This window comes from Heloderma suspectum, chromosome 3, assembly GCF_057233095.1.
Source record: "Heloderma suspectum isolate Gila_16-S chromosome 3, 16-S_ref, whole genome shotgun sequence".
NCBI lineage: Eukaryota > Metazoa > Chordata > Lepidosauria > Squamata > Helodermatidae > Heloderma > Heloderma suspectum.
Genome location: NC_139460.1, coordinates 138386986 through 138412309, shown reverse-complemented (window position 1 = coordinate 138412309; position 25324 = coordinate 138386986). Strand labels below are relative to the sequence as shown.

Genomic DNA, 25324 nt, shown 5'->3' with positions numbered 1-25324 from the left:
GTCATCCTTCCTCTTCAAAGAGACCACCGGGAGAAAAAAGGAAGAACTCAGCTCAGAGACAATGTGGTCTTTAGGCCCTATGGCATTCCAAATCCACTCTTCCCTTGCCAACAGTTTCCTTGAGAGTGAAGGAGCCTGAGCTCTCTGTTCACCAAAGCAACCATGAAGGGCAGCCCAGATTCATACCCCCAAGAATCGCTATGGTGGAAGAGGGAGGCTTTGAGGGAGCCAAGGCTATGAACAAGCAAAGAAACTAGAATACTGTTCTGGAAACAGATCCTTTCTAATAACCATTTGTCAAACCATGCCATTTACATTGAAAACCAAGGCTGTTGCTATTTCAAAAACACCTGGCTTTTCAACATCTTGGGCTTTTGCACACTGGAGAAGTTTAATGATGCGAAAGGAAGCCTAATATTATTGTACTATGATAGCCGCCATTAAATAGATTTGATATAAAGTATTTTACTTTATTTCAGATTATTATGAATTCTAAATCATCTTGCATGATTATTAATTCACCATTTTATTTGACAGAATCCTACAAAGAGAAAGAGGTAGATGAACTTATGAACTGGTATTGAAGTTTTACTTTTAAAGAACAAGTTCACCAAGCATCCAGTGAATAGTCTGAAGACATCAGAGGCTATAGCTCTCCTGAAGCTAAGCAGGTGCTGACCTGGTCAGCAAGCTGAATGGGAGACTACTGGGAGCACCATGTAGGAGCTGTGTGTATGTGTGGACAGGGGGAGAGACAGAGAGAGAGGGAGAGGGGGAGACTTGGATCCTAAGATAGTTAAGTCCACAGCAGAAAAATTTCCCATCCTCTCCTCCCACCTGCACCCACCTCTGACCTCCAAAAAGCCTCTCCAGAGGGGCAAGCCTGAAGAGTGTGGGATGGGTCGAGAGGGCTGCTGGGGGGAGGAGGGGACAGGAAACGTTCCTTCCAAGAACTTCCTTAAGTTAACTGATCTTAGGCTGCAAGGCCAATTTTGGGTGATTAAACATGTCCTCCAGCAACCCCCTTCACCCCATCCCAGATTGTTCAAGAGCCCACCAGCACACACACAATCCTCCAGAGAGGCTTTTGGGGAGGTGTGAATGACTGCTGTGGGTATGGGCAGTAGGGGATTGGAAACTTTCCATGAACTTCCTTAACCTATCTTAGGCTCCAAGTCAGTTAAAAAAAAAAAAAGAATACAGACCCACATGCACTAGAAAATTAATTTTCTAAAAGTCTGAATCTGCACTGATGGGAGGCCTCTAATGTACTAATCCCCTTTGACCAAGTCCAGCTTCAGATGTTATATGTATTGTAGTTGCTCTTCATGGACAGGGCACCACACCAAAGCCATATCATTTGTAAGTGACAGCCACAGTCATGACTGGATGACATATTAAGTCCCCACCTCAGTGCCGCACCTTCCTGAGGGCCACTGTTGCCAGAACTGACACCTTCCACACAACTCAGCCAATCCACATGTTATCATTATGAAGTACAACCCCCACAATAGAGGAGCAATTTTTCAATTTCTAGTCTTGAAACTTGTTTCCATTTCAAGATTGCATTAACCTTAAACCCCCAAATCATCTGTCAATTAGTTGTAGGCTGTGAGATCAATGTCGCAAGATCACCTAGCTCAGCCTTCCCCAACCTGGTGTCCTCCAGATGTTTTGGGTTTTAATTCCCATTAAGCCCCAGCCACCATGGCCCATAGGCAGGAATGCAGGGTGTTGAAATCTGAAACATATGGAGAGCATCTGGTTGGAGAAGGCTGACCTAACTGAATGCTGAACGGTGGGATCAGAACATTTTATTAATGCTCAATTCATAAAACTGAGGAGATATGACTGGGTAGGTCCAGGGAGCAGTAAATGCAGCTTTGTGTGAAGTGGTGGTTCCTGCTGTCCTTGGTAGTGCAACCTCTCTTGAAGAAACCCATTCTCGAACCAATGGTATTTGACAACTACCATCTAGTCACAAATACCCCTTTCTTAGGGAAGGTACTTGAGAGGGGCATGGCAGAGCAACTGCAGACACTCTTGGATGATACTGATTATCTAGACCTATTTCGGTCTGGGTTTCGACCTGGTTACAGGACCAAATCAGCTTTGGTTGCCCTGGTGGATGACCTTTATTGGGAGAGGGATGGGGGAGTGCAACCCTGTTAATTTTGCTTGATCTCTCATCATCTTTTGATAAGATTGACCATGGTATCCTGCTGGATCAACTCTGTGGGTTGGGCATTGGAGGTATTTCTGGTCTTAGTTGGGGGGTCAATTTCAGAGAGTAACATTGGGTGACTATTCCTCAGCCCCTTTGAAATTGAGCTATGGGGTTCCACAGGGTACCATCTTATCCCCAATAGATGTTGTTCAACATCTATATGAAGCTGCTGGGAGTGGTCATTAGGGGATTTGAAGCCAAGTACTATCAGTATGCTTTGACATCTGAATCAAGTGTGAAGGTGTGCAAGTTCTGGATCCGTGCCTAGACTCTGTGATGGGCTGGATGGGGGGACGACAATAAACTGAAGCTGAATCCTGGCAGGTGGAAGCCCTGTGGGTGAATGGTTCCAAAGTCCGGGACAGTCATTGCCTGTTCTGGATAAGGTTGCATTCCTTTTGAAAGATTAGGTTCGTAGCCTGAGAGTCCTCCTAGATCCATCACTGTCTCTAGAGACCCAAGTGGCCATAGTGGCTCAGACTGCCTTTCACCAGCTTCGACTGGTACATCAGTTGCAGCTTCTCCTGGATAGGGACAGGTTGGCCACACTGGTACAGACACTAGTAACTTCAAGACTGGATTACTGCAATGCGCTCTATGTGGGGTTTCCCTTAAGGCTGCTCCGGAAGCTGGAGCTAGTGCACAATGCAGCAGTTTGGCTGTTGTCATGAGCTGCCACTTTTCAGCATGTAACTCCAGCAGGCTGAGGGAACTGCACTGGCTGCCTACTCGCTACTGGGCCAGGTTTAAGGTTTTGCTACTACTGTATAAAGCCCTAAACAACTTAGGACTAGGATACCGGACAGAGCACATTCTCCCCTGTCAACCTGCCCAGTCACCGAGGTCATCAGATGGGATGCTCCTGGTGGTTCTGCATGGACTTTTGGCCCGGTTGGAGTCCACCTGGAGTAGAGACTTCAGTGTGGTGGCTCCCTTTTTGTGGAACTCCCTGCCTCTGTTGGTCAGGCAGGCACCAACATTGGGTTCTTTTCAGCACCTGCTGAAGACATCTTTATTTCACGAAGCCTTCCTCGACTGACTAGCCACAGTTTTTGTGGTATTTTTTTTTTTTAAATAATATGATGTTGTATTCCTTTTTTATTGTTCACTACTCCAGAATCTGTTTAGATGAGGAGTGGTATATAAACGTTGTAAATAAATAAATAAAACGAGTGGAATGGCAATCCTTTTCACATGGCAGAACAGCGGGCACACATTCCTCCCTTTGCTATGAAGGCAGACACTATGTGGAAGACTGATTCATACAATTCATTCCCTTCAGAAAGTAGGGGAGGGGGTAGGAGAAGGGAAGGAGATCACAGTAATTAGGTTTGTGTATCCAGAGATCACATTGATGGGGCATATTTATGTACAGGCCTCAATAAGGAGTGCCAAGCTCACACATTATATTATGGTCATAGTGGAAGGGAGAGAGGTACATGACTGTTCTTCCACTATGTGAAGAGGACTGATGTCCCAATCTGCTCCCAAGACCATTGTCTCATACATTGTCTGCACCCAGTGGTGGCTTTGGACTAGTGGAAAGCGCTTCTGTTCATGTAAGACAGAGCACCTAATTTTCACCGATCCCCCTTATCAATTGCAGACGACTGTGCCATATCCCTTATTGTTCCAGAGGGTCTCCCAACCACCCAGACCTGCTTTTTTGGGGTCAGGGAGGCTAAACTGGGTAGTGGGTGCAGTGAAACTTGAGCGCCCTGCCCTATGCAAGCAGCACTGGATACAACTCACAGCAAAGGCCCTTACTCTGGTACAGAGATGGGCAATTGCAAAGGGCTGGAGGCTGCATTGCACCCCATGGAACCCTCTTGGGGCCCCACCACTCCCCTGCTGCAGCCACTCCTACAACTGGAAGTGGCTGCACTGCAACAACTGTTTGGCAAGCTGGGGCTAGTGGGATTCTGCTGGGAAACAAATACGTGCTCCCTGCATGCCTTGTTTTATTTTACTGCATGCCCAGTAGAATAGCTGGGAATCCAGCAACGCGATAGTGGTGGGGGCCACACCATGGAGCAAAGGGACCCAGTGGGGGCCGCAAAACTTCCCCTGGGGGCCGCATATGGCCCACAGACCGCCTGTGGCCCACCCATGTTCTAGTTACTTGAATGTATGCCGTCTTGACAGCGAAGAGGTATTGGCGGCCTCAAACTTTAAACAAATAAAGATGAACAACTGACTACCTACAAGTGAGAACTCTCTCTGAAGGATTAGTCATTTGCAAAAAGATGACTATATCAATAAAAAGCACATGCAAAGAGAAGTTGCAGAAGTACATCAACAATGATTTTATATAAACACACACATTCAAGCGGAAGATTGCATATAAAACACGTACTGGCAAGGATAGGGAAGATCAGGTGGTTAATGGGACCCTGTTAATGGCACTGTGATGTTTTTGAGCACTTCTTAATATTTGAGTCATTAGGTACTTACACATTCAGTGTGCACGGGATGCACAGCAAACAGCAAAGCAGCTAGCAGTGATGATTTGGGGACAAAATTTAGTCTTCTTCCTTTATGGGTGTATTGCAGCCCACCCAATAATATTGAGAAGACATCAACAATTAAGACAGATATAGCACAATGGAGTATTATGTTGATGAGATGAAAGCCAAATGGGTGGAAGCCTCCAGCTAAAAGGTAATTAATCCTATACAAGGGGGGAAAGCAAAACACTGAAGTTAGAAATCAGGATAAATTAAATTGAGATAAATCAAACTTTCCAGAAGGGCCCATTAGAAGTACTTGTAAAGATGGCAGTGTCCACAAAAGCTGGCCTACTCACTATGTATACATACATAGCAGAAACTAAATGAATGTTATCAACAGAGGTGCAAACATGGAAACACCTTAAAACTGAGCCTAGCAACTGACACCTGGGTTGCTGAAGACAGTAAGAAGCAGACCACCTCCTCCTCCTCCTCTTCCTTCTCCATATGCTGAATCCCTCTTTGAGCCTCTATTCTCATCTTTTCCATTCAGTCTCTTCTTTCTCATTTACTTCCCACTTCCCTGTTTTTTGTTGCTCACCCCTTCCTCTTTGTATGCACCCTGCTTTTTCCTTCTCTCCAGTAGCCTAGAGAAGGGCCGGGCAACCTTTTTGTTGTTGTTGAGGGCCATATTCCCTCATAGGTAATCTGTTGAGGGCCACATATTGGCAGTGAGCAGGGTTGAAGCCTGCAATGGGCAGGGCCAGAACCAAAAGGGGGTGGGTCACCTTTTTTCTTTTTCTGTGACCCCTTTTTCCTCTCCTCCCTCTTTCTTCCCATTCAGTGAGCTGCCAGGGAAGGGACGGATCACTCTTGCCAGAAGTCTGAACTGATTGCACACAGAGGGCTTTTGAAATTAGGCTGAAAGCTGCATGAAAATAGGCTGAGGGCTGTAGGTTGCCCACCCATGCCCTAGGGGAAGGACTTAATTTGACCCAGATTCAATGCCTGGCATCTCCAGGCAGGGCTGGGGAATAACGTTGCCTGAAATCCTGAAGAATCTCTGACAGTCAGTGTAGGCTAGTGGTGCAGAACCTCAGGCCTGGGGGCAAATCCAGCCTGCAGGGGCCCCAACCCAGCCCTCAGGGGCTCAGAGGGCTATACCCCTTTTTCCCCAACCACCAATTGCTGAGTGGTTCCCCAACTTTCCCCATTCTAAAAAGCTGACACACTTAGTCACTGGCCGTAACAACTTTAAGCTAAAATATGTGAGTATTTTTGCGCCTGCTCCTTTTGCCTTCAGCCCCTGGAATACAGCCTCGAGGGCTTCTCCAAAATGCAGTTCGGCCCTCAGGCTGAAGGCCTGCACCCCTGGTGTAGACTAGTCTCCCCCAGATGTGTTGGGCTACAACTTGCATCATCCCCAACCAGCATGGCCAATGGTCCAGCACATCTGGGGGGCACTAGGTTGGGGCAAGGCTAGTGTTGACAATACTGGACCAGTGCTAGATGGACCAATGGTTTGACACAGGTGGCTTAGAGAAAAAGTGGCTACAAATCCAGTGGGCTACTATTTACTGCCATCAACTCTGGATGCTCACTGTATTTCATATGCAACAACGGGTCAGGGGAGGATAAATTAAGGTGCCTACAAGAGCCCTTTTTTTGAGGAGGGGTGGGAAAGGAAGAGAATTGAATACACCCACCCCGTACACCTGCTTCCTGTCAGACACACACGTGCTCTGAGATTAATATTCACTGGTCTTCCATCTGTCAGCAAAGGGAACTAGGATAATAGAAAGGGCAGCGTGAAAGTGTGTGTAGTTCTACAGGCCACTATCCCCACTTTTTCCAGAGAGATCTGCCATGCTTCCACTTCCACATTTTAGTGCTAAACTGGGAACAAGGGAAAGGGTCATTCATAAAGAAAGACATTTATCAACGGGAAGGAAGGAGTAGAAAACTTGTGGCAAAGGATGAAGAGGGTATTGGTTAAAAAGTGAGTTCGCTTCTCTAGCACAATACAACATTTATTACATCACTACCCTGTTATTTCCAACCCTTATGATTCTATAGCAGGTACCTTTCCACAACCCCGCCCCTCTTTTCCTACAATTTCCTTTCTCACTTACATGGCTATGCCTTTTCAGTGGAGCTACATTTGTCAATAAGAGCAACAGCTTTAAAAATATGTGGGGCAATAGGTGGGTGTAGGACTAAGTATTTGCCTCAAAGGAGGCTTGATTCCATGGCAAAAAATCCCCACCTCAGAGACCACTTTGCATCCAAGGAGGTTCTGATCTAAGGCAGTCTGAGGCAAAGCAGACTAGCTAGAAGGCCTCATATCCACCTTGGAGTCTTGGGAGAACTTCTAGGTGGGTGGGTGTTTTTTTGTTTGTTTTTTACTATTTGATACATTTTTGCAACCTCCCCAAGTTGTCCATAAATGGAAAATCTTAGGCAGAGAGGGCTCTCCTTTTACTTCTAGTCACAGCACTTTGGGAAAGGAGCAGAGACTTCCAGCCACCCCATCTTGTCCCCTCGCACTCTTGCGGGCTTATCCATTACAGCACCCCTACTGCCACTAGGTAAGCCCATGAAGGAGACTGGCAGCTGCCCCATCCCTCCCTCTCATGGGCTTCCTTGGAGACAGTGGTGGTGCTGTAATGGCCCAGGAACCAAGCAGCACCTGCTAGGTAACCCTGCAAGTGAGCAAGTGCTTGAGCGCTCATGCGCTTGTGCAAGGAGGAGACTGGCAGCTGCCCTGTCTTCTTGGGTTTACTTCGCAGTGGCACGGTAATTGGCAGGGAGCCGAAGTCCATCTAAGCCATCAAGCTGAGGTGTTCCCCTATCTGAGCCAACGTGGTGGGTTCTGAGGCAAATATTTGTTCTGTGTCCAGCCCTAGATGATGCTGCAACATCATGATGCTGCAACATAAGGCTTGTGAAAGCAAGCTTGACAAAACACTTCTGGGGTCCTGTGTGACTTGGAAGTGAATCATACCTACTTCTGACATCTATGCGATGCTCTTGCTGTCCCTAGCAGCAGGGAAGAAGGCTCCACTGTGGGGTAATCTGGAACTGTGGTACATACTGTGATCCTACAACAAATTCTGCATATATGGGCCACTTACAGGAAGTTCACTCCATGGCTAGGCAATTATTATACATAAATGTACCATCCTCTATGGTAAAGGCAGCATCTCAATAAATTCCATTTCCCTTTAGTGCCTCTTTGCTGTATTTTTTGTTTTATTTTAAGGAGAAAGCCATCTTAAGTATAGCCTGAAAGTGTCTCACCTGAAAGTTAATACAGTAAGCGGTCGATAGGATTTGTGGCTGGTATTGCTACTGAGTTTGCTTCCCCAAAAGTCATGATGCCACAGATCACCAAGTGGGGTTTCTGCCCTGAGGTCCTGAAACAACACAAGTTTATAATATCAACATCATGACTGAAAATCCTAGCTTTGGCTGTGGTAAATCGAGAGAACAGTTCTGCAAACAATCTGTCAGGTGGTTTTTCTTACCTATCATGTTTGTTTATTTATTACACTTATATGCCAACTATCCTCCAAGGAACTCAAAGCAGTGGACAAGTTTCTTCTCCATGCCTTCTCCCCACAAGGTCACTAAGTAAGATCCATAGCTGGAGCAGAGATTTGAACCTGTTTCCCAGGCCCCAGTTCAACACTAACTGCTACACCACTTCAGAGAGATTTAAAAACAAAAACAAATTATAGTCCTTCTGAATAACATTTACATTAGAAAACACTGAAGTAAAGCAGAATCCATATAATCAAATGTGTGTGTTATTTTATGTTGTTGATTCTGAACAGGGGTGCCACAAACCTCTTATTTGGTGAGAATGTGGCACCTAGCCTTTTAATTTCAAGTTCTTAAGGAATATACCAAATGCATCCTTCTTTCCACTGAACTATACTAGTACTTAAGCAATTAAACACTTTCTATCCACAAACTGACAGGGAAAGGGAAGCATGTATTTATTTACATATTATTTAAAAAGTTATATCCCACCATTTCCACCCCCAAAAGGTGCCCAAAGTTTTATATTTATATAACCCAAGCTTCCTATTATATTTCCTTCATAAGTGCAATGTAGCATAGTTCAACTGAATTCATAACATTAAGCAAATTTTAATGAGTGAAGATCTGGCTTAAGTATTATAACATAATACACACTCGAAATTAATTTACAGTCCTTGATTTAGTATCAGGGCTGTGTGTGTTACACACTTCCATTTCCTCCATTCTTGTCACCAGTAAACCATGACAGAAAGCACAATGCTAACACTACAGATGGCAGCTAGTGATCAACTCTTACAAGAAGCCCCCGCTGAGATGCTTTCTTAATTTTCACACAACACTGCTAAACTATCATTATTCATTTTATTTCTGACACATTAAAACTTATAGGTCAGCCCAATTGTGTCATGCCCATGAGTAAGATGAATAGAAGCGGCATCGGGGGAAGAAATATCATTAGGCTGCATTATGAATGGGAGGAAGGATATCTGTTGCCAGGATGAGACAGAAAATTAGAAACAGAGATGGTTGTTGAGAAAGTGCCCTATCTTTTCAGAACTGCATCTTTGCAGGGCTCGCTGTGTTTTGATGCACTCATTCAGCATATCAATCGCCCGCAGTCCTTGTGCCGGCACTTCTTCCACCGGCATTGATGTCTGGGCCATCTGTACAGCATGCGGACAAGAGCCAATACTGTGTACACAGAACCAGGTTTGCATGTGGGAAACTAAGATCTAGGTCAACCATCTCCAACCTGGGTCCCTCCAGATGTTTCATTTATTTATTTATTACATTTATATCCCACCTTTTTTCCTCTTACAAGGAGCCTAAGGCAGCTTACATAGTCCTCCTGGACTCCATTTCATCCTCACAATAGCCCTGTGAGGTAGGTTAGGCTGAGAATCTGTGACTAGCCCAAAGTCACCCAGTGAGCTTCATGGCTGAGTGGGGAGTAGAACCCAGATCTCCCGAGTCCCAAGTCCAACACTCTAACCACTACCACTATGTTTTGGATTACAACTCCCCTCAGCCCCAGCCAACACAACCAATGGTCAGGTATGATAGGAGTTATAGTCCAGAACACCTGGAGGGCAGCAGGTTGGGAGATGCTTATCTTTGATATTCATTTGACTATGAATTTCTTTGGGTGACCTTGGGCAAATAACACTCTGACAAGCCCAGTTCACATGTATGTTACCATAGCAACATGGTAGCCACAGGAAAACTGCTCCCCTGTGGTACACATTACAGAGCTGGTCTAATCACTTTGCTACTTTCCACACCACTATGGCCCCTGTAGACACTGGTGAGGGAAGGAGCACACACACACACACACGGTGTCCCAAGCTTTCATCTATTGCTGAAGTGACATGTAGTCAGATTACGGTGTTTGGCAGCTACCAGTGAGATAACACACAAACTAGGTTTCAGTCCAACCTTAGCTCATAGGGTTGAAGGATACAATGCCATTCTGTGCTCCTCAGAGCACAGATGGGCAAAAGATATATCTGAATCTCCTGGTAGATCTTTGGGTGATTTTCAGTATATCAGGAAGGATTTCTAACTCCCAGTTGTTTAATAGTTGCAGCAACAAAATGACTCCATGCACGCACGCGCACATACACACACACCTATTGAAGTGAAGAAAGCTGGGGTAACTAGGAATGGATTTTTGTGTGGAAGAACTATGAGCCGCATTCAGTTCTGGACTGGTACGCTAAACAAATTCCTAGATTCAGAATTCTTTAACCTACATGTATATCTTTTGCACCAGGCTCTGGGTGGTGGATCTTGGTGTTCTAGCAAAGAAAAAAAAAAGAGAGGGGGAGATCCTGCAAGCCTGCCCACCCTGCCTTATAGGAAGAGAGATAAGGTTAACAATAAGCAAACAGGATTGACTTGGGCAGTCTGAAATTCCGCTGCCGCCCTGTCAGACTGCAGCTCCCTTGCATACGGTGGGGAGACGATGACTTCATGAAATGCACAGATGCAAGATTCTGGCTCAGGCCCTCCCATCATAGCTACCCCCATTTCAGCTAAGATGGTCCCATAAGGGACCACCTAGGGGCCATAAGGCTTTAGTAGGAGAAAGAAAAGGCCAGCTGGTGGAGGATCCTCCCACTAATCCAAATTCTCCAGCTATCCTAGTGGACTGGAGCATCCCTGTATGACAGGGAGCATTGCTACCAGGTTTGGATCCCACCTGTAGGACTTGAGAAAAAAGAGCAAACCATCACAGCTATCCCTGCTGAGCAAAGAATTTCACCACAGGTTGCTGCAATCACAACAAAAAGTTTTGCTAGCAACCTGTAAGTTTTTCCACAAGTGAGCTGCTTGCATTTCTCTCTAAAGAAGTAGAAGCTGCCTATGATCTACCAAACATCCAGTGCTTGACTAGTCAGTAACTACCGTGGATTTATCAAGTATCCAAGTCCTTCATTTGTTGGGTCTGAAATCTCCCTTTGCAGTAGGAATTTTATTTATTTATTTTAAATTATTTTTAGGCTGCCTTTAAAGGTGGAACCTTTGCATATCATAGGAACATGGCAAGCTGTCTTATACTAAGTCAGACCATCTAAGTCCATCTAGCCCAGTATTGTCAACACTGACTGGAAGTGTTTCAGACAGGATCTTTTTCCCTAGCCCTACCTGGAGACCAGGGACCATCTGCAGGCAGAAAGCATGTCCTCTATGCTGAGCTACTAATGTTCTAACTTAGACATCACAAAAAAAAAAAAAACACCAGCAAAAGAAATTTGGTGGGAAGATCTTCCTGTATTTTGCAAAGCCCAATGCGCAGTAGAATGTACAGCTTCATCCTATACATGTTTACTCAGAAGTAAGCCCTACTTTATTCACTTGGGCTTGTTGAGAGGTAAATGCACATGGGATTGTAGCTTTATGTGTTCTTTCTTCCCATCAAATACTTATGCTATAGCAGAAGCATATCCATATATCTGTTTTGCACTAATACAAACTTTAGCCATGATGGAAAATGACAGGCAACCTCATTATACTACAAAATAGAATGCAAACAATAAAAATTATTCATGCATGGTGCCTAGAGTATTATAACACAGAAATAATTTGCACAGCTTATATCCATAGGCTTTAAAAAAAAATCTTCAGTAAATAAGAAAACAAGTCAAAGCAAACAGAAGGTTCAGAAACACTTATAAATAAAATTGTGGCCTCCTTGCAGTTAGCACCAAATCTTTTATTTATTTAAATGGAGGCAAGATTTTGCCCTGGACAAGTGAGTCAATGACACCTATGCTAATAATACTCTGCTGAGCTGAGCATCAATGGAGCTATATCAGCAAACGCAGTCACTGAATCACCCACTGTATGATTGGATTTCACCTTCTTATGCAGTGCCTAACTAAGTGCTAATTCTCACAACCATGTTGGGGGTCTATTTTACGTCTGTGAAAACAACAAGAAATGTTCTAATACCTTAGAGATTAAACAAAATGCAGTGTGGCATCACCTTTCAAGGGCTAGAGATGCACCCCTGACAGTGTAATCCTATGCATGGCTCTTCAGAAATCAGTCCCGCTGCATTCAACAGCACTCACTTCCAAGTCCGTGTATTTAGGATTGTAGCCTATGGAGAGGTTATGCCCCTTGTGCCAGCTCTGTTGGCAGCAGGGTGGGGTGGGGTGGTAGGACAGAAAACTAAAAAAATTGATGTTCTGTAGCATTTGGGGTTGGGCCAGGAGGGAGCTTGTGCAGAGAATGAGGCAGGGGTGGGGGGGACTTAAAAAGTGTACTTGCCCACATGTGTTTCTTTCACAAGTGCACATTAAATGGAGTTATGTGCTGCTTGTCTGTTTGGCACATGGGAGTGAGAGGCAGACAGAAATGTGTCAAGGGCTTGCACATGTCTCTTAGCTGCAGTGTATTTAACACATTTGCTGAATATTGCACATGAACAAATGGGGCAATTATTACATCTGGGTGTGTAGTGGAGAGATTTTTATTCACTTAGGTGCCCTCCTTCCTTGTGTCGTATTGCCTAACAGCCAAATCCTATGCACATTTACTGGGACGCACTCCCAATCAAGCATGCACAGAGATGCAGCTAAACCTTTAACCAGCAGAAACATCTGGCAGAAGTGGATAATTTACAGGGTATTTGCAACCGGATAAAATTTCCGGTTTTTGTTTAGTGTGCACAATACTGCAACCAGCGTGTGCCCTTAACCAGTCGCAGACAGAGCCAGAGAGGCACCTCAAGCTTTTCACTGTAGGGCTCAGATAGCTCCCTGCAATGCTAACTTGCCAGTGCTTCTCATCCTGCACCTAAACACCCCGTTTTGCCAAGCGTGTGTACTATCAAGCATGTAAAGTTAGAGACTTGTGCTTTAAAAAACAAAATAAAAACAAAATCTCCAAACTTAACGGTAAGGGAGTTTCTGACATGTACAGTCTGATCCTACACATTTTCACCCCAAAGTCAGTCCCACTAAATTTGCTCTCATGTAACTGTGCATAGGACAGCAGACTTGAACAGATGAAAGCAGACCATTGGTCTACCCAGCCCAGCATTGCCTATTCTGACTGGCAGTGGATCTCAAGCTTTTACACAGAACCCTTCCCAGCTCTGCTGTTGTTGTTCAGTCGTTAAGCCGTGTCCGACTCTTCGTGACCCCATGAACCATAGCATGCCAGGCCTTCCTGTTCTCCGCTCTCTCCCGGAGTGTGCTCAAGTTCATTCCCAGCTCTGCTACCTGAGACCTTTTGAACTGGAGATGCTGGACAGGCCTTGTACCACCACAAGGCAGACTTTGGCAGCTGCTGGGGCCCAAGAATCCTGGGAGGGCCCATCTCAGATGCAGTTCAGAGCTGACATTTTTAAAATGTAAAAAACTAGAAAACATCCCCCCCCGCCGCCTCCAGCCTGTGCTGAGCAGCTTCTGGCTGCCTTCTTGAATTTGCTCCCAATGCTGTGGAAGTTAAGCCATTCCAGAGCATTTGGGAGGGAGAAAATGTCCAGTGCCACAATGAGATTTTTACCCACGATGCTCTGTAATGACATAATTTCCAGGACAATGGTGGTTGTGGGGAAGCTGGAAGCCCCTCAGTGCCAGAGCACCAAAAAAAGAAGTTTTAAAGATGTTCTTAAAAAATAATTTTTAAAACGGGGTTCCTGGGAAGGTGTCAGGGGCAGGAGACAGACCCACAGGGAACACTTTGCTGTGAGCCCCCTCAATTCTGGAGCTGGCCTTGATGCTAGGGACTGAACCTGGGTTCTTGTGCCTGCACGGTACGTACTCTGTCACTAAAGCATGACCTCCAGCCCAGCATTGCCTATTCTGACTGGCAATGGATCTCAAGCCTTTACACAGGACCCTTCCCAGCTCTGCTGTTGTTGTTCAGTCGTTAAGTCGTGTTCGACTCTTCGTGACCCCATGAACCATAGCATGCCAGGCCTTCCTGTCCTCCGCTCTCTCCCGGAGTGTGCTCAAGTTCATTCCCAGCTCTGCTACCTGAGACCTTTTGAACTGGAAATGCTGGAAAGTACAGTTTTACTGGAAAACTGTATCTAATAACATGGAAAACTCTGATAACAAGGTATGTGATAACAATAAAAATTCTTGCCACAAATGAAAGAAGGAATGATCTTTCAGACACAAAAGAAGGACTAGCCATCACAGATCTCCTTATACTTGTAAAATGTGCCATTCCTCAGCATTGTAGTGACCCGTTTGCTAACAATAAATACATAGCTTTTATTTTAAAAAGAAGCAACCCCCCTATGTGAAGAAGTTAAGGATTTGGCCCATTAGTTCTGAGTATACAGTCTAGGGGTGCAGAACTTCTTTCAGTCCAACATCCAAATTCTATTTTGGAGAAGCTCCTGGGGGCCACATTCTAGTGGTGGGTGGGGCCAAAGGCAAAAGAGGCTGGGCCAACCCCCCCATCATATTTTAGTTTAAAGCTCTTCCTGCCAGCAACTAAGCCTTAGAAGAGGCATTTCAACCTTTTAGAATGGGGAAAAACTGCACAAAAGCCAGGAAACCATCAAATGGTTGAGGAGTGGGGGAAAGGGGGTGGGGCCAGAAAAAGGGGACTTAGTCTTCAGGGGACCTCCAGAGGGCCAGGTTTGGCTCCTGGGTCTGAGGTTCTGCACTCCTGTTCCATGCATCTTATTTATATTTATTTATTTATTCATTTATTTATTTCATTTCTATTTCATCTCAACATTATTGTACTGTTGCAGGTATTACTGCAGTAGGATTGGACTTTACAGCTGCTTAAAAAAAGACACTAGAAAATAGTGGTCGGCCACCAAGCCCTGCCACGATTTGTGGTCCCCTCCTTCCACTGAACTCAATGGGACTTGCTTCTGAGTGAACATGCACCATATCAGGTTGTTGGAAGACTTTGCAATGAGATGGTAAATTGGCATGCAGTCCATGAATGACAGCTGCATCACCTCCTCATTCAATCTGGGCTGACAATTTTTATATATAATCACAACAGTCGAAACATATGCCCTAGAAGCAGTTGTATGAATCAGCCCTAACTAAAAGCAAACAAGGCACAAGGGCATTCACAAGGGGCTAAGAATGCTGGGAAAGTTTCCCTTTTAAAAAATCTACTGTTATTATAGGGCTCTACCAAGAAAAAAAAATTAAATCTATTTTCCTCTCAATTCTAAATACTGTACATTCATTTGAAAAGTCATGTACATGTTCCTCTGTTGACTCAGAATCTCTAAAGTGTTTGACTTTAAACAGCAGTCTTTGCATTGCTGGGTGTTACATTTTAAGAAAGACTCACTGTTCTAATTAACGCATGTAACAGGGATACACTCCGCCTCAAATACTTTACTTGTTCAAATGTTTACTTTCCTAAACATACAAAAGACAAACCATTCCTTTCCGCAGCTTTAAAACAAGACAAAACATGGAGCTGCTTATAATGACAGGAAAGGATCTGGAAAACCATCTTGAGCATCAATAAAATCTAATAATAGACTGTGCGGTGGTATTGTGGGCATAGGGCCAACTGGAAGAGTATCTTTCATTAGAACTGTAAAGGAGGGAGGGCAAAATGTTTACAAAAGGATCACAGTGTGGTATTCAACATGGGCCCTAGCCATAAATCAATAGATCTACAAAATGGATTCACCTGCAGTAGACCACATAGAAAGAGAATCAAATACATTGCGCTCTTCAAGAAAACCAAGGTTTATTATCTCTCAGTAGCTTCTCTGGCAACTGACAGCATACCAACTCTACATTTTTCCAAAAGTGGTTTTAATACGGGTATTAGAAAAGAAAGACAATGAGTTGGATCTAGACTTAGTCATAATTAAAGCAGACCCACTGAAATCAATGAGAATTAAGGCAATCATGACTAACTGAAGTCACACTGATTTCAATACGTTGACTCTAAGTATGACTAAGTGTGGATCCAACCCAATACTTCTGGGGTGGGGTGGGGTGGGGTGGGGTGGGGTGCCGAGAGATGCTATTCAATTTTAAGAGGAATGTTAGAAGATTTTTTTTTAAAAAATTAAGTCCTCCTATTTTCAAATGCAAGCTGTATAAGAATGGGTTTTTATGTGCACAATTGATTTTATTCAGCTATCCTTGAGCAAAATTGGAAGCTTAATGCGTTTTTCAAGGGGGAAGCAGATAAAATGAACATTAATATGTTTAACATATTGGGACAAGTGGAGGAAATTGTAGGCACAGAAACAGCAACAGGCTAGCTTAATGGATTACTGAAGGGTATCTCAACGTCGATCAGAGAAGCATGAGAAGCTTCCTTTATGCACAAGGACTGGGAACAGGCTGCAACTGCTATCTCCTGCAGGAAAGCAAACATGCCCAAGTGTATATTTATCATCATAGGTCACCCAAAGAGCACAAGGCAGCATATACAGGGTTATCTCCTTTTACTGTCATAACAACTTTGTGACGTAAGTTATGTTGAGAGATGGAGACTTTTTTAAACCTACCCAGTAAATGTCACAGCTGAAAGGACATTTGAAAGGAAGGCTCCCTGTCCAAGCTCAACGCACAGTTCAATCATTATAATGCACTAGCTCTCATGTGTAAGAAAAGGCAAGGCAGTGACATCATAAGAATAACAGGCAGGCTTTTTATAAGCCCAGGTTGAATAGACGGCACTTAGGAAGTAACAGTGAATTTGGGCAAGCAGTGATAGTTCATGAAGGGAGCAGTCTTGCCCAACTTCGTACCTTTCAGATGTGGTGGACCATTGGCCACACTGGATGTGGATGGTGGGGGTTGTACTCCTCCACATCTGGAAGGCACCAGTTTGGGCAAGGCTGTCATGGAGGATAAGTCTAGTCATGACTGTTGTAGATCACAAGCTGAATATGAGCCAACAATGTGATGCGGCTGCAAAAAAGGCAAATGCTATTTTGGGCTGCATTCATAGAAGAATAGCTTCCAAATCCCGGGAAGTACTAGTTCCCCTCTACTTAGCACTGGTTAGGCCTCATCTGGAGTACTGTGTCCAGTTCTGGGCACCACACTTTAAGAAGGATGCAGACAAACTGGAGAGGCTTCAGAGGAGGGCAACAAAGATGATCAGGGGACTGGAAACAAAGCCCTATGAAGAGAGACTGAAAGAACTGGGCATGTTTAGCCTTGAGAAGAGAAGACTGAGGGGAGATATGATAGTGCTCTTCAAGTACTTGAAAGGTTGTCACAGACAGGAAGGCCAGGATCTCTTCTCGATCATCCCAGAGAGCAGGACACAGAATAATGGGCTCAAGTTACAGGAAGCCAGATTCCGGCAGAACATCAGGAAAAACTTCCTGACTGTTAAGAGCAATATGACAATGGAACCAATGACCTAGGGAGGTGGTGGGCTCTCCCGCACGGGAGGCATCCAAGAAGAGGCTGGACAGCCGTCTGTCAGGGATGCTCTCACCTGGATTCCTGCACTAAGCAGGGGGTTGGACTCGATGGTCTTGTAGGCCCCTTCCAACCCTACTATTCTATGATTCTGTGAGTACTAGACATGACAGCTGTAAGCAACTTCCAGGTATAGAGACAGTGTGCCTCCAAGCGCAGGTTGCTAGACAGCAAAACAGCAGGAGAGACTGTACTATTGGCTGCCCGTCCTGCCCTGCGCCTCCTAAGATATTTGCAGCCTTCCACTGTGGTGGAGGAGCCTGTTCCACTGCCAGTAGCAGATACAGATTCAGCTGCCAGTCCAGCTGGGTTTTTTACATGGAAGGGAAGAGGTGACATCTTGTCCTTTGCCTCAGGCAGCAAAATGTATTGAACCGGCCCTGGTTCTTATGATAATTTCGCTTTAATTTGATCTAAGTATTTTGGTAATGCTTTAGGGAAATTAGTGCTAGCTTCATCAGGCAAGTTGTCCTCAGGAGGTCCCCCTCTCTGAGCGGGCCCACTTTCCCCCTCACCACTGTCAGTGCTGCCTATTTGATAGCCCCTGCCCTCAGGGCACAACTTTCCCGAGGGAGAGCTGAAGGTGAGGGGAGGATGCCGCTCCATCTCTTCGCTCTCGTCACTGCTTGCCTGCTCAGAGAGGCCAGGTGAACAGGAGCAAGGGAAAGGAGGAGACGGAGAAGCATTAGCAGCGGGGCCAGAAGGCTCCGGGAATGAACAGGGGGTCACCTGGGGGAGTGCGGGCCTTGAACGTGTCCAACAACGCCCACCCCCGATGTTTGCCCCAAGTGACTATTACTAGTTGTAGTTCTTTGAGTCATGTGCTGATATGAAATAAGTCATTTAAACAAATGAATCTATCCTTCCTTTGGAAAAGGCAATGCTTACTTGTGTGTTTTCCTTATAGCGATTCCAGGTGTTTCGAAATGCACGAGATGGCTGGCAGATTGTCTTTCTCACTGATGTCTAGCTTTTAGACTACAACTGAGTTACTCTGTAATTGCCTGGGGAAGATTAAGCAAGCTGTCTGACTTCACAGGGCAGCTCAACCTCAAGGGTGCTTCACGCATTATGGCAAAAATGCACATTTGCCACTATGAGAACATGAGGCAGGAAGACATGGCCAGTCCATGTACCCTGGTGTGTGTAGAGTTTGGTCAGTTGTAGCTCAACAAGCAGAGACTTGGACTTTTACAAATTTGGGTTCAGATCTAGGTCAGCCTAATCCCTATTTAACAGGCTTTGAAGCAGTTCAGATACATTTCATGCTGGTTAACACTTAACTTTTATACAGTTATAGAACTTGACCAGTCATATTTCTCCACTGGTTTTTATATATGCTTATATTACAAATACTTAACATTATTTTTAAAAATGAGTTCCCCAGTTAATCGGGGATCCCTTTTAAGTCAATGGAAAAGGATTTCAATTGATTCATCTAACCAATTAAAAGCTTGCAGCCCTAATAAAACATTCCCTTCCTGGTCGCTGGAAGAGATAATTACTCACCACAGATGACCAGACAAGTGGCTTTTGACAAGCCTTGAACCAAGAGCCACAATAGAAAGCCACTAACCTTATTATTAATGATAGCTTCCGAGTCATCGAAGACAAAATCCCCATCATAGCTGTTCACAAAGCAGATGATAGAAAGGAGTCCCACAACAGTTTTAGCCCAGTATACCGGAAGGGACATTAGCGGTAGGTCATGGTCCAAGTTAACTTCTGCCTGCGCCATTCTGTACAATACTTGTCCAAAAATTGGAGCGCCAACATTATGCTGGTTACAAATCTAAAATAAAGATGAGCAGGAAGAGAAAAGAAAGAATCAACTTTCTTCCAGTGTACAAAGCTTTTCCTGTTGGGTACAAATGTGCAGTTTAAATCTCCTCACCGATTGGGAAAGATATTACAGGCAATCAGCCTTCCATATCATGACATGCATTCTATTGTTACCTTACTTGGTAAATAACTGTCCATACTTACCAAAAGTTGGAATCTTTGGAACGCAGTGGCCTGGTTCATGCATAACTCAGGGCAAGTTTGCACAACATGACAGCCCAACATGGTTTAATTTATCCACGAGGAGCTGTGGTGTGTCCTAGCTGCCATTATGAATATATAAACCCTGGCTGGGGGTTGCCATGGCTTGTCATGTCATCCGAACCCAGGAATTGGGATTAATGAAGGATTAAACAACCTTCGCCTACCCCTAAAACAGACCATGGGTTAGGCGAGGATTGTTTAACACTCCAATAACTCCCAGCGCCCGAGTTCGGATGACACAATAAGCCATGACAATGCCCAGCCAGGGCATGCATATTCATAATGATGGATGGCATCCAACACAGCACTCCAAGGGTTAATGAACTGCCAGCAGGATGGCGTGTCATCTGAACCAGATCTCAGAGTATGGGTTGTCACTGAATTGTGGATTGTTGAATCCTCAGTTGTCATCACATGCAAGCCCTGCACTATGGTTTAACTATGGGTTGTTAAGCAAGAACAACTCAGGAGAGAACCCACGGTTTGTTGCTGGGTTGTGAACTCTGCAGAATGTAATTGATTGTTATTATAGAAGTTGAATGGATTTAGGCCACAATCCTATATACACTTAACTGAGAGTAATTCCTGTTGAACACAGTGAGACTTTAGTTGGAATAGACATGTACAGGATCACACTTTTTTTTAGATTTCTGGATTATAATTATTTTTTCTTGGAGTTTTGTAATGGCCAAGGGCTAAACAATAAACAGTAACTTGTTGTACAGCACCAGGACAGAACCCCAAGAGCTCTATGTTCTTGAAATTAATTTATTTCCCCCCTTGCCAACCATGCAGTACACTTAGTAAGCACAACCAATACACCACCAATCCCTTTGTCCCTCACAGAACACAGGTACTGCCATTCTGACTAATCCATCCCACAACTTATGCTTCTTTGCCCAGTTTCCCTTTTCTCAAACCAACCTCATTAACACCATTCTCTACCAGATACTTCTACCAATTATAGAATTTATGAAATGGGATGATGCAAAATACAGTTCCTGCTTCTATAGTAGCGGTGCTCTAAGTACGGGAATAATAGAGGTTATTGACAATGTAAACCATCTTGGAGGGCGACAAGGCTTCTGTGCAACCAATTTTGTCAGTAATAGAGACAGTAGCAAACTCTGGGCCAAAACAGATGTTACTTTAAATCCATATCTAGCAGCTAGCCTCCGCTTTCATTTTTCCAGTAGGTACAAGGGGCCCAATCCAGATCTTAAAAAGCCCCCCCAGATCTTAAAAAGGGGCCCAATCCAGATCTTTAAATGCCCCTCCTCCACCACACACACAGGTTCTAATCTAGATCAGGCCCCCTGTACTTGCTCTAGAGTAAAAATGAAAAAGAAGACATAGCTGCTAGATAGAGTTTTAAAGTAATGTCTGTTTTGGCCCTCAGACGAACCAGATTTTCAACCCAGACTTAAGGAGCCCTATAGATCAATTTCAGAGTAGGCCCTGAACTTCTGAGATCTCCTGTCCACAACTGATACACAGGACTCTGACCTTTGTACAGGTAGCATAGCTCATGTGAGGAGGGCAGAGGTGCTGGTCTATAAAACTTCCCCATAAAGTTTACTTTTCCCTACAGATAGGGTTGCTTAAAGTACAGGAGGCCCTAAAGGTGTCTCTACACAAGAGAAGCTTGCAGGTCCTTTACACGACATCGTCAACCTCCAGGAAGTCTCCCACACATTTCCCCCTTTATCCCGTTTTCAAAAAGATCGGCGCTAAGCTGTTAGTAAAAGTTAATGGCACCATATTGGCAGTGTGTAATGCTGGTGCAGTGCTATGAACTTGCCAAGGAAGCACTTTCCTTGATTCAAACCATGTGTCTGCCATGTAAATGCTTGAGCACATTTCTCAATTGCAGGCCAATCGCAGGGAGAAGAGGACTGATCCCTCACTCCACCAGGCTCAAAATCAATGTCCTCTGTTGATTCAGAGCACCCCATTAAGTTCAATGGGGCTTACTCGCAAGTAAGTGTGCCTATGGTTGCAGACTTACAGCACAATCTTACATTCACCCAGAAGTAAGTTGTAGCTTTTGGGGGGGCTGTGAGGAAACAGTACAGCACAAGTTAAGCAATAAAAACAAGATTTCCCCCACCTCCTTTGCACACATGCTGGTAAGGATGCGGGGGGGTGGGGGTTGCTTGATGCAGAAACACCCTAAGAATCACTTGAATCCTTCCAAAAATCCATATTGGTGTAATAGGCCAGCTCAAAAGTCACAAAAAATATGCCAGCTTTCAAGATCTCCAGATCTCTTCATCAGGCAAGATATTACAAAATGAGGGGGGAGGGGAAGAGAATAATTATGTAGATTTCATGTGCTCACACCAAGTTAAATCAGAAATAATTTAATCATATATTAAATGTGATTAAATATAATGTCATATAATGTACAGGCCTAATGCAAGAAACTATGGTTTCACCAGCAATGTGTATTAGCCCTCCTACATTTTACAGTTATAACTGATAGTAACTTCATACATTCCACATTTGTCAAGAATGGAAAACTGTTTATGCCACCAACCATGACAATTATCGAAGAGAATCACTTTATATAATAAGGAACTCCCTTATCCCAGTAATTAGTTAAGCCCAAAGTTTTATAAACACATATGTAGTATACTAAAGGTGCAATCCTATGCATGTTTAGACAGAGAAAAGGCCTACAACTCCCAGAATTCCCCAGCCAGCCTTGTAGGCCTTTTCTCTGTCTAAACATGCATAGGATTGCACCCTAAAGCTATTGCTGGTATGATATAAGGTTGTAACTAATTATCTACAGAATGTTTTCTAAAATTTGCCTTCTTTCATGTATTGCCCTTATCCTTCAGCCTACTATATCCCACAACAAGAAAAATACAACATCTTCAACCAAAGTTACGTATACCTATCTGCATACTACATTCTGAGTGTAGGTTTTCTTTCCTCATAGAATGTGGATAGCCTTTTTTCTGTCTCCAGATTCTGAAACACTGGGGTGCTAAATCCAGAGGCCTCCAACTTGCCTTCAGACTCAATGCATGAGACCATACTACATATGGGATTTTCTTCCCTTTTTCGTTATCTCTGCCATCACTGTGCTGCATAACAAGGCTTTTGTATTCTTTTTACTAGCTTGAAAAACCAAAAAGAGAGAGATGTCAATCATTACTCGACCTATAAAAGATGCCAGGCCCTTCTAAAAGCAAAAAGCTTGCTGGAAGTACAAACAGGACTAACTTGCGGTGCAGTCCAGAACTGAGTTCTTGTTACTATAGCAATGTCCCCTATAGTAGTACTTATAAAAAAAACATGAAGTGGCATATGATAGCTAACAGGCATTATGTTACTATCCCAGTGCCCTGATGTCTTAAACGCAACCTACTGGATAAAAAAAGCAAAATTTTTATTGGAATAAATGGTTAAAAGGGGGATTAAAATAACAGTTTCCGGCTATAGTGGATCAGGCTATATAGCGGTCATCCCCCACCCTCTTCAGAACACTAAAAGAATGCCATGTCTCCCAAAACAAGGAGAATCTTATTTATACACAAATATAACACATCCTGCCCTCCTCCTGCCAAGTTCTGAAGCTCTCCAGAGCAGATCACACCGACACACACAATTCTGTACATGTGTTTAAACAATTTGTGTAACAGTGCACAGCACAGGTGTACAATCCTACACCTGTTCTTTTTGCAGAAGCAAGTCCCATCAAATTCTAAGTGACACACTGCAATCTTATACATGTCTACTAAAAAGTAAATCCTCATTGAGTTCAGTGGGGCTTACTGAGCATGCACAGGATGGCAGCCTGCCTGGTGGTCCCTGCTGTCTTTGTTCACTAGCTTTTGCAGGGCATGGGCAATACATTCCACTTCTGGTGTGTCATCAAAAGCTCAGGAAGGATCGTTTAAATGTTCTGTCCTCGTCTTCCCGCAATCCGGGAAGAAAGATGGAAGACCCACTGTAAAGGTTTTGCCAGCCAGTGGTTTTCACTAAGTGGCAGGGTATCAAAACCACCCCTGAACTAGGCTGAACAGCAGATCTCAATAAGCACAGGTTATTTCGCTTTTTATTTAAAATAATAATAAAAATATCCGTGGTCTTGTGCTTCCCCCATGCAAGAAACCAGAATCGTTTCTTTAAAAGAACGAAAGCCAGCATTGTGCCTGCACACAAAAGACCAGATGATGCTCCTGTCCAATTGTCCCCCCGGAGCTTTTCTCAGTGGCTCCACACAGCGCAGGAATATATCATTGCCCACTATAGCAGCATCGTTAAAAGGAAAGGCGCAGTCGCTGATCCGCCACATGCTTACTCGGAAGTAAGTCCCATGCGAGTTGAATGGGGCTTCTTCTCCTCACCAGCGTGACTGCCGCCTCCCTTCCCCTAAGCTATACCTAGCCCCGCAGGGCAGCAGAGCAGGTGAGGCATTCCTAGGGACGGAGACGGGAACTGGAAAGATTCCAGGGATCGGGGCGGGGGGCAGCGGAAAGAGGAACAGGGAGTTGAGATGGAGGTGAGTAAGTACGTAAAAAGTGGGTCTGGGCCGGATGCGTCCCTCCCCGCTTCAGCGGATCCCCTTTTGCTGTGTCTCGTGTGCTTCCTTTTGTCTGGCGAGTGGGTTCTTTAGGTGGGTGCAAACGGAGAGCCTTTACCTGCCGCAGAGAGCGATCTGCGGGAGCCCAGAGACGCTTCCCTGCCGAGGGACCCCCGCACCGATCCGCCGCCGCCGCCAGCCCCGCCTCGTGGCCCCCCCAGCCCCCAGCCCGCCCCCCAACAGGCTTTACCTGCAGCTAGAAGGAGCCCGAGCGGCATCACCCACCCGAGCGCGGAACTCTGCCCGCTCTCCCGCCGAAGCCGCGGCGGGGCCGGGGGGGAGGGAGAGGGGAGGGGAGGGGCCGCCTGGCTTCTTCCCTCCTGCAAGCGTCCTCCGAGCCTATTGGCTCGCCCGCTTCCTTGTCCTCCTCCCGGCCCCTCCAAAGTATCAGCCCCAGCTCATTGGCGAGGCGGCTTTGACGTCTGGAAGGCGGAGCAGGACGGCGGCGCGGCGGCGGCGGCCGAAGAGGGGCTTGAGCCAAAGTCGAGTTGAGCCGAGCTTGACCGGGCTGGGTGCTGGAGGGTGCGCATCTGGTTATCCCCCACCCCGAGCCGAGGTCCTTTGGGCATGTTCAGCCTTTGCGATCTCACAGCGCAAACCTGTGCTTTGTTGTTGGTCAGTCGTTCAGTCGTGTCCGACTCTTCGTGACCCCATGGACCACAGCACGCCAGGCCTTCCTGTCCTGCGCTCTCTCCCGGAGTGTGCTCAAGTCCATATTCATTGCATCAGTGATGCTATCTAGCCATCTCATCCTCTGCCGTCCCCTTCTCCTTTGGCCTTCAGTCTTTCCCAGCATCAGGGTCTTTTCCAGAGAGTTTTCTCTACGCATTAGGTGGCCAAAATATTGGAGCTTCAGCTTCAGAATCTGTCCTTCCAATGAGCACTCAGGGTTGATTTCCTTTAGGATGGACTGATTTGACCTCCTTGCAGTCCAGGGGACTCGTAAGAGTCTTCTCCAGCACCACAGTTCGAAAGCATCAATTCTTCGGCGTTCAGCCTTCCATATAGTCCAGCTCTCACAGCCATACGTTACTACTGGGAAAACCATAGCTTTGAT

The 25324-nt window shown here is 45.1% G+C and overlaps 1 protein-coding gene across 4 annotated transcripts in view; it reads right to left on the bottom strand.

Annotated features, from left to right (window-relative positions):
* The window catches only part of LOC146350291 (gamma-glutamylaminecyclotransferase-like), a 98953-nt gene extending 74435 nt beyond the window's left edge, over nt 1-24518 (bottom strand). For all 4 annotated transcript variants that reach the window (XR_014789246.1, XM_084844683.1, XM_084844677.1 and 1 more), the window contains exons 1-4: nt 24458-24518; nt 19201-19416; nt 7978-8093; nt 4682-4898 (exon numbers count right to left, since the gene is read on the bottom strand). Coding sequence is in view for 3 of the 4 variants with exons in the window: in XM_084844683.1 (XP_084700809.1) it covers nt 4682-4898; nt 7978-8093; nt 19201-19362 (495 nt within the window). In the remaining variant the exon portion in view is untranslated. The remainder of the gene's footprint in view (nt 1-4681; nt 4899-7977; nt 8094-19200; nt 19417-24457) is intronic.
* Between the last annotated feature and the right edge of the window lie 806 nt (nt 24519-25324).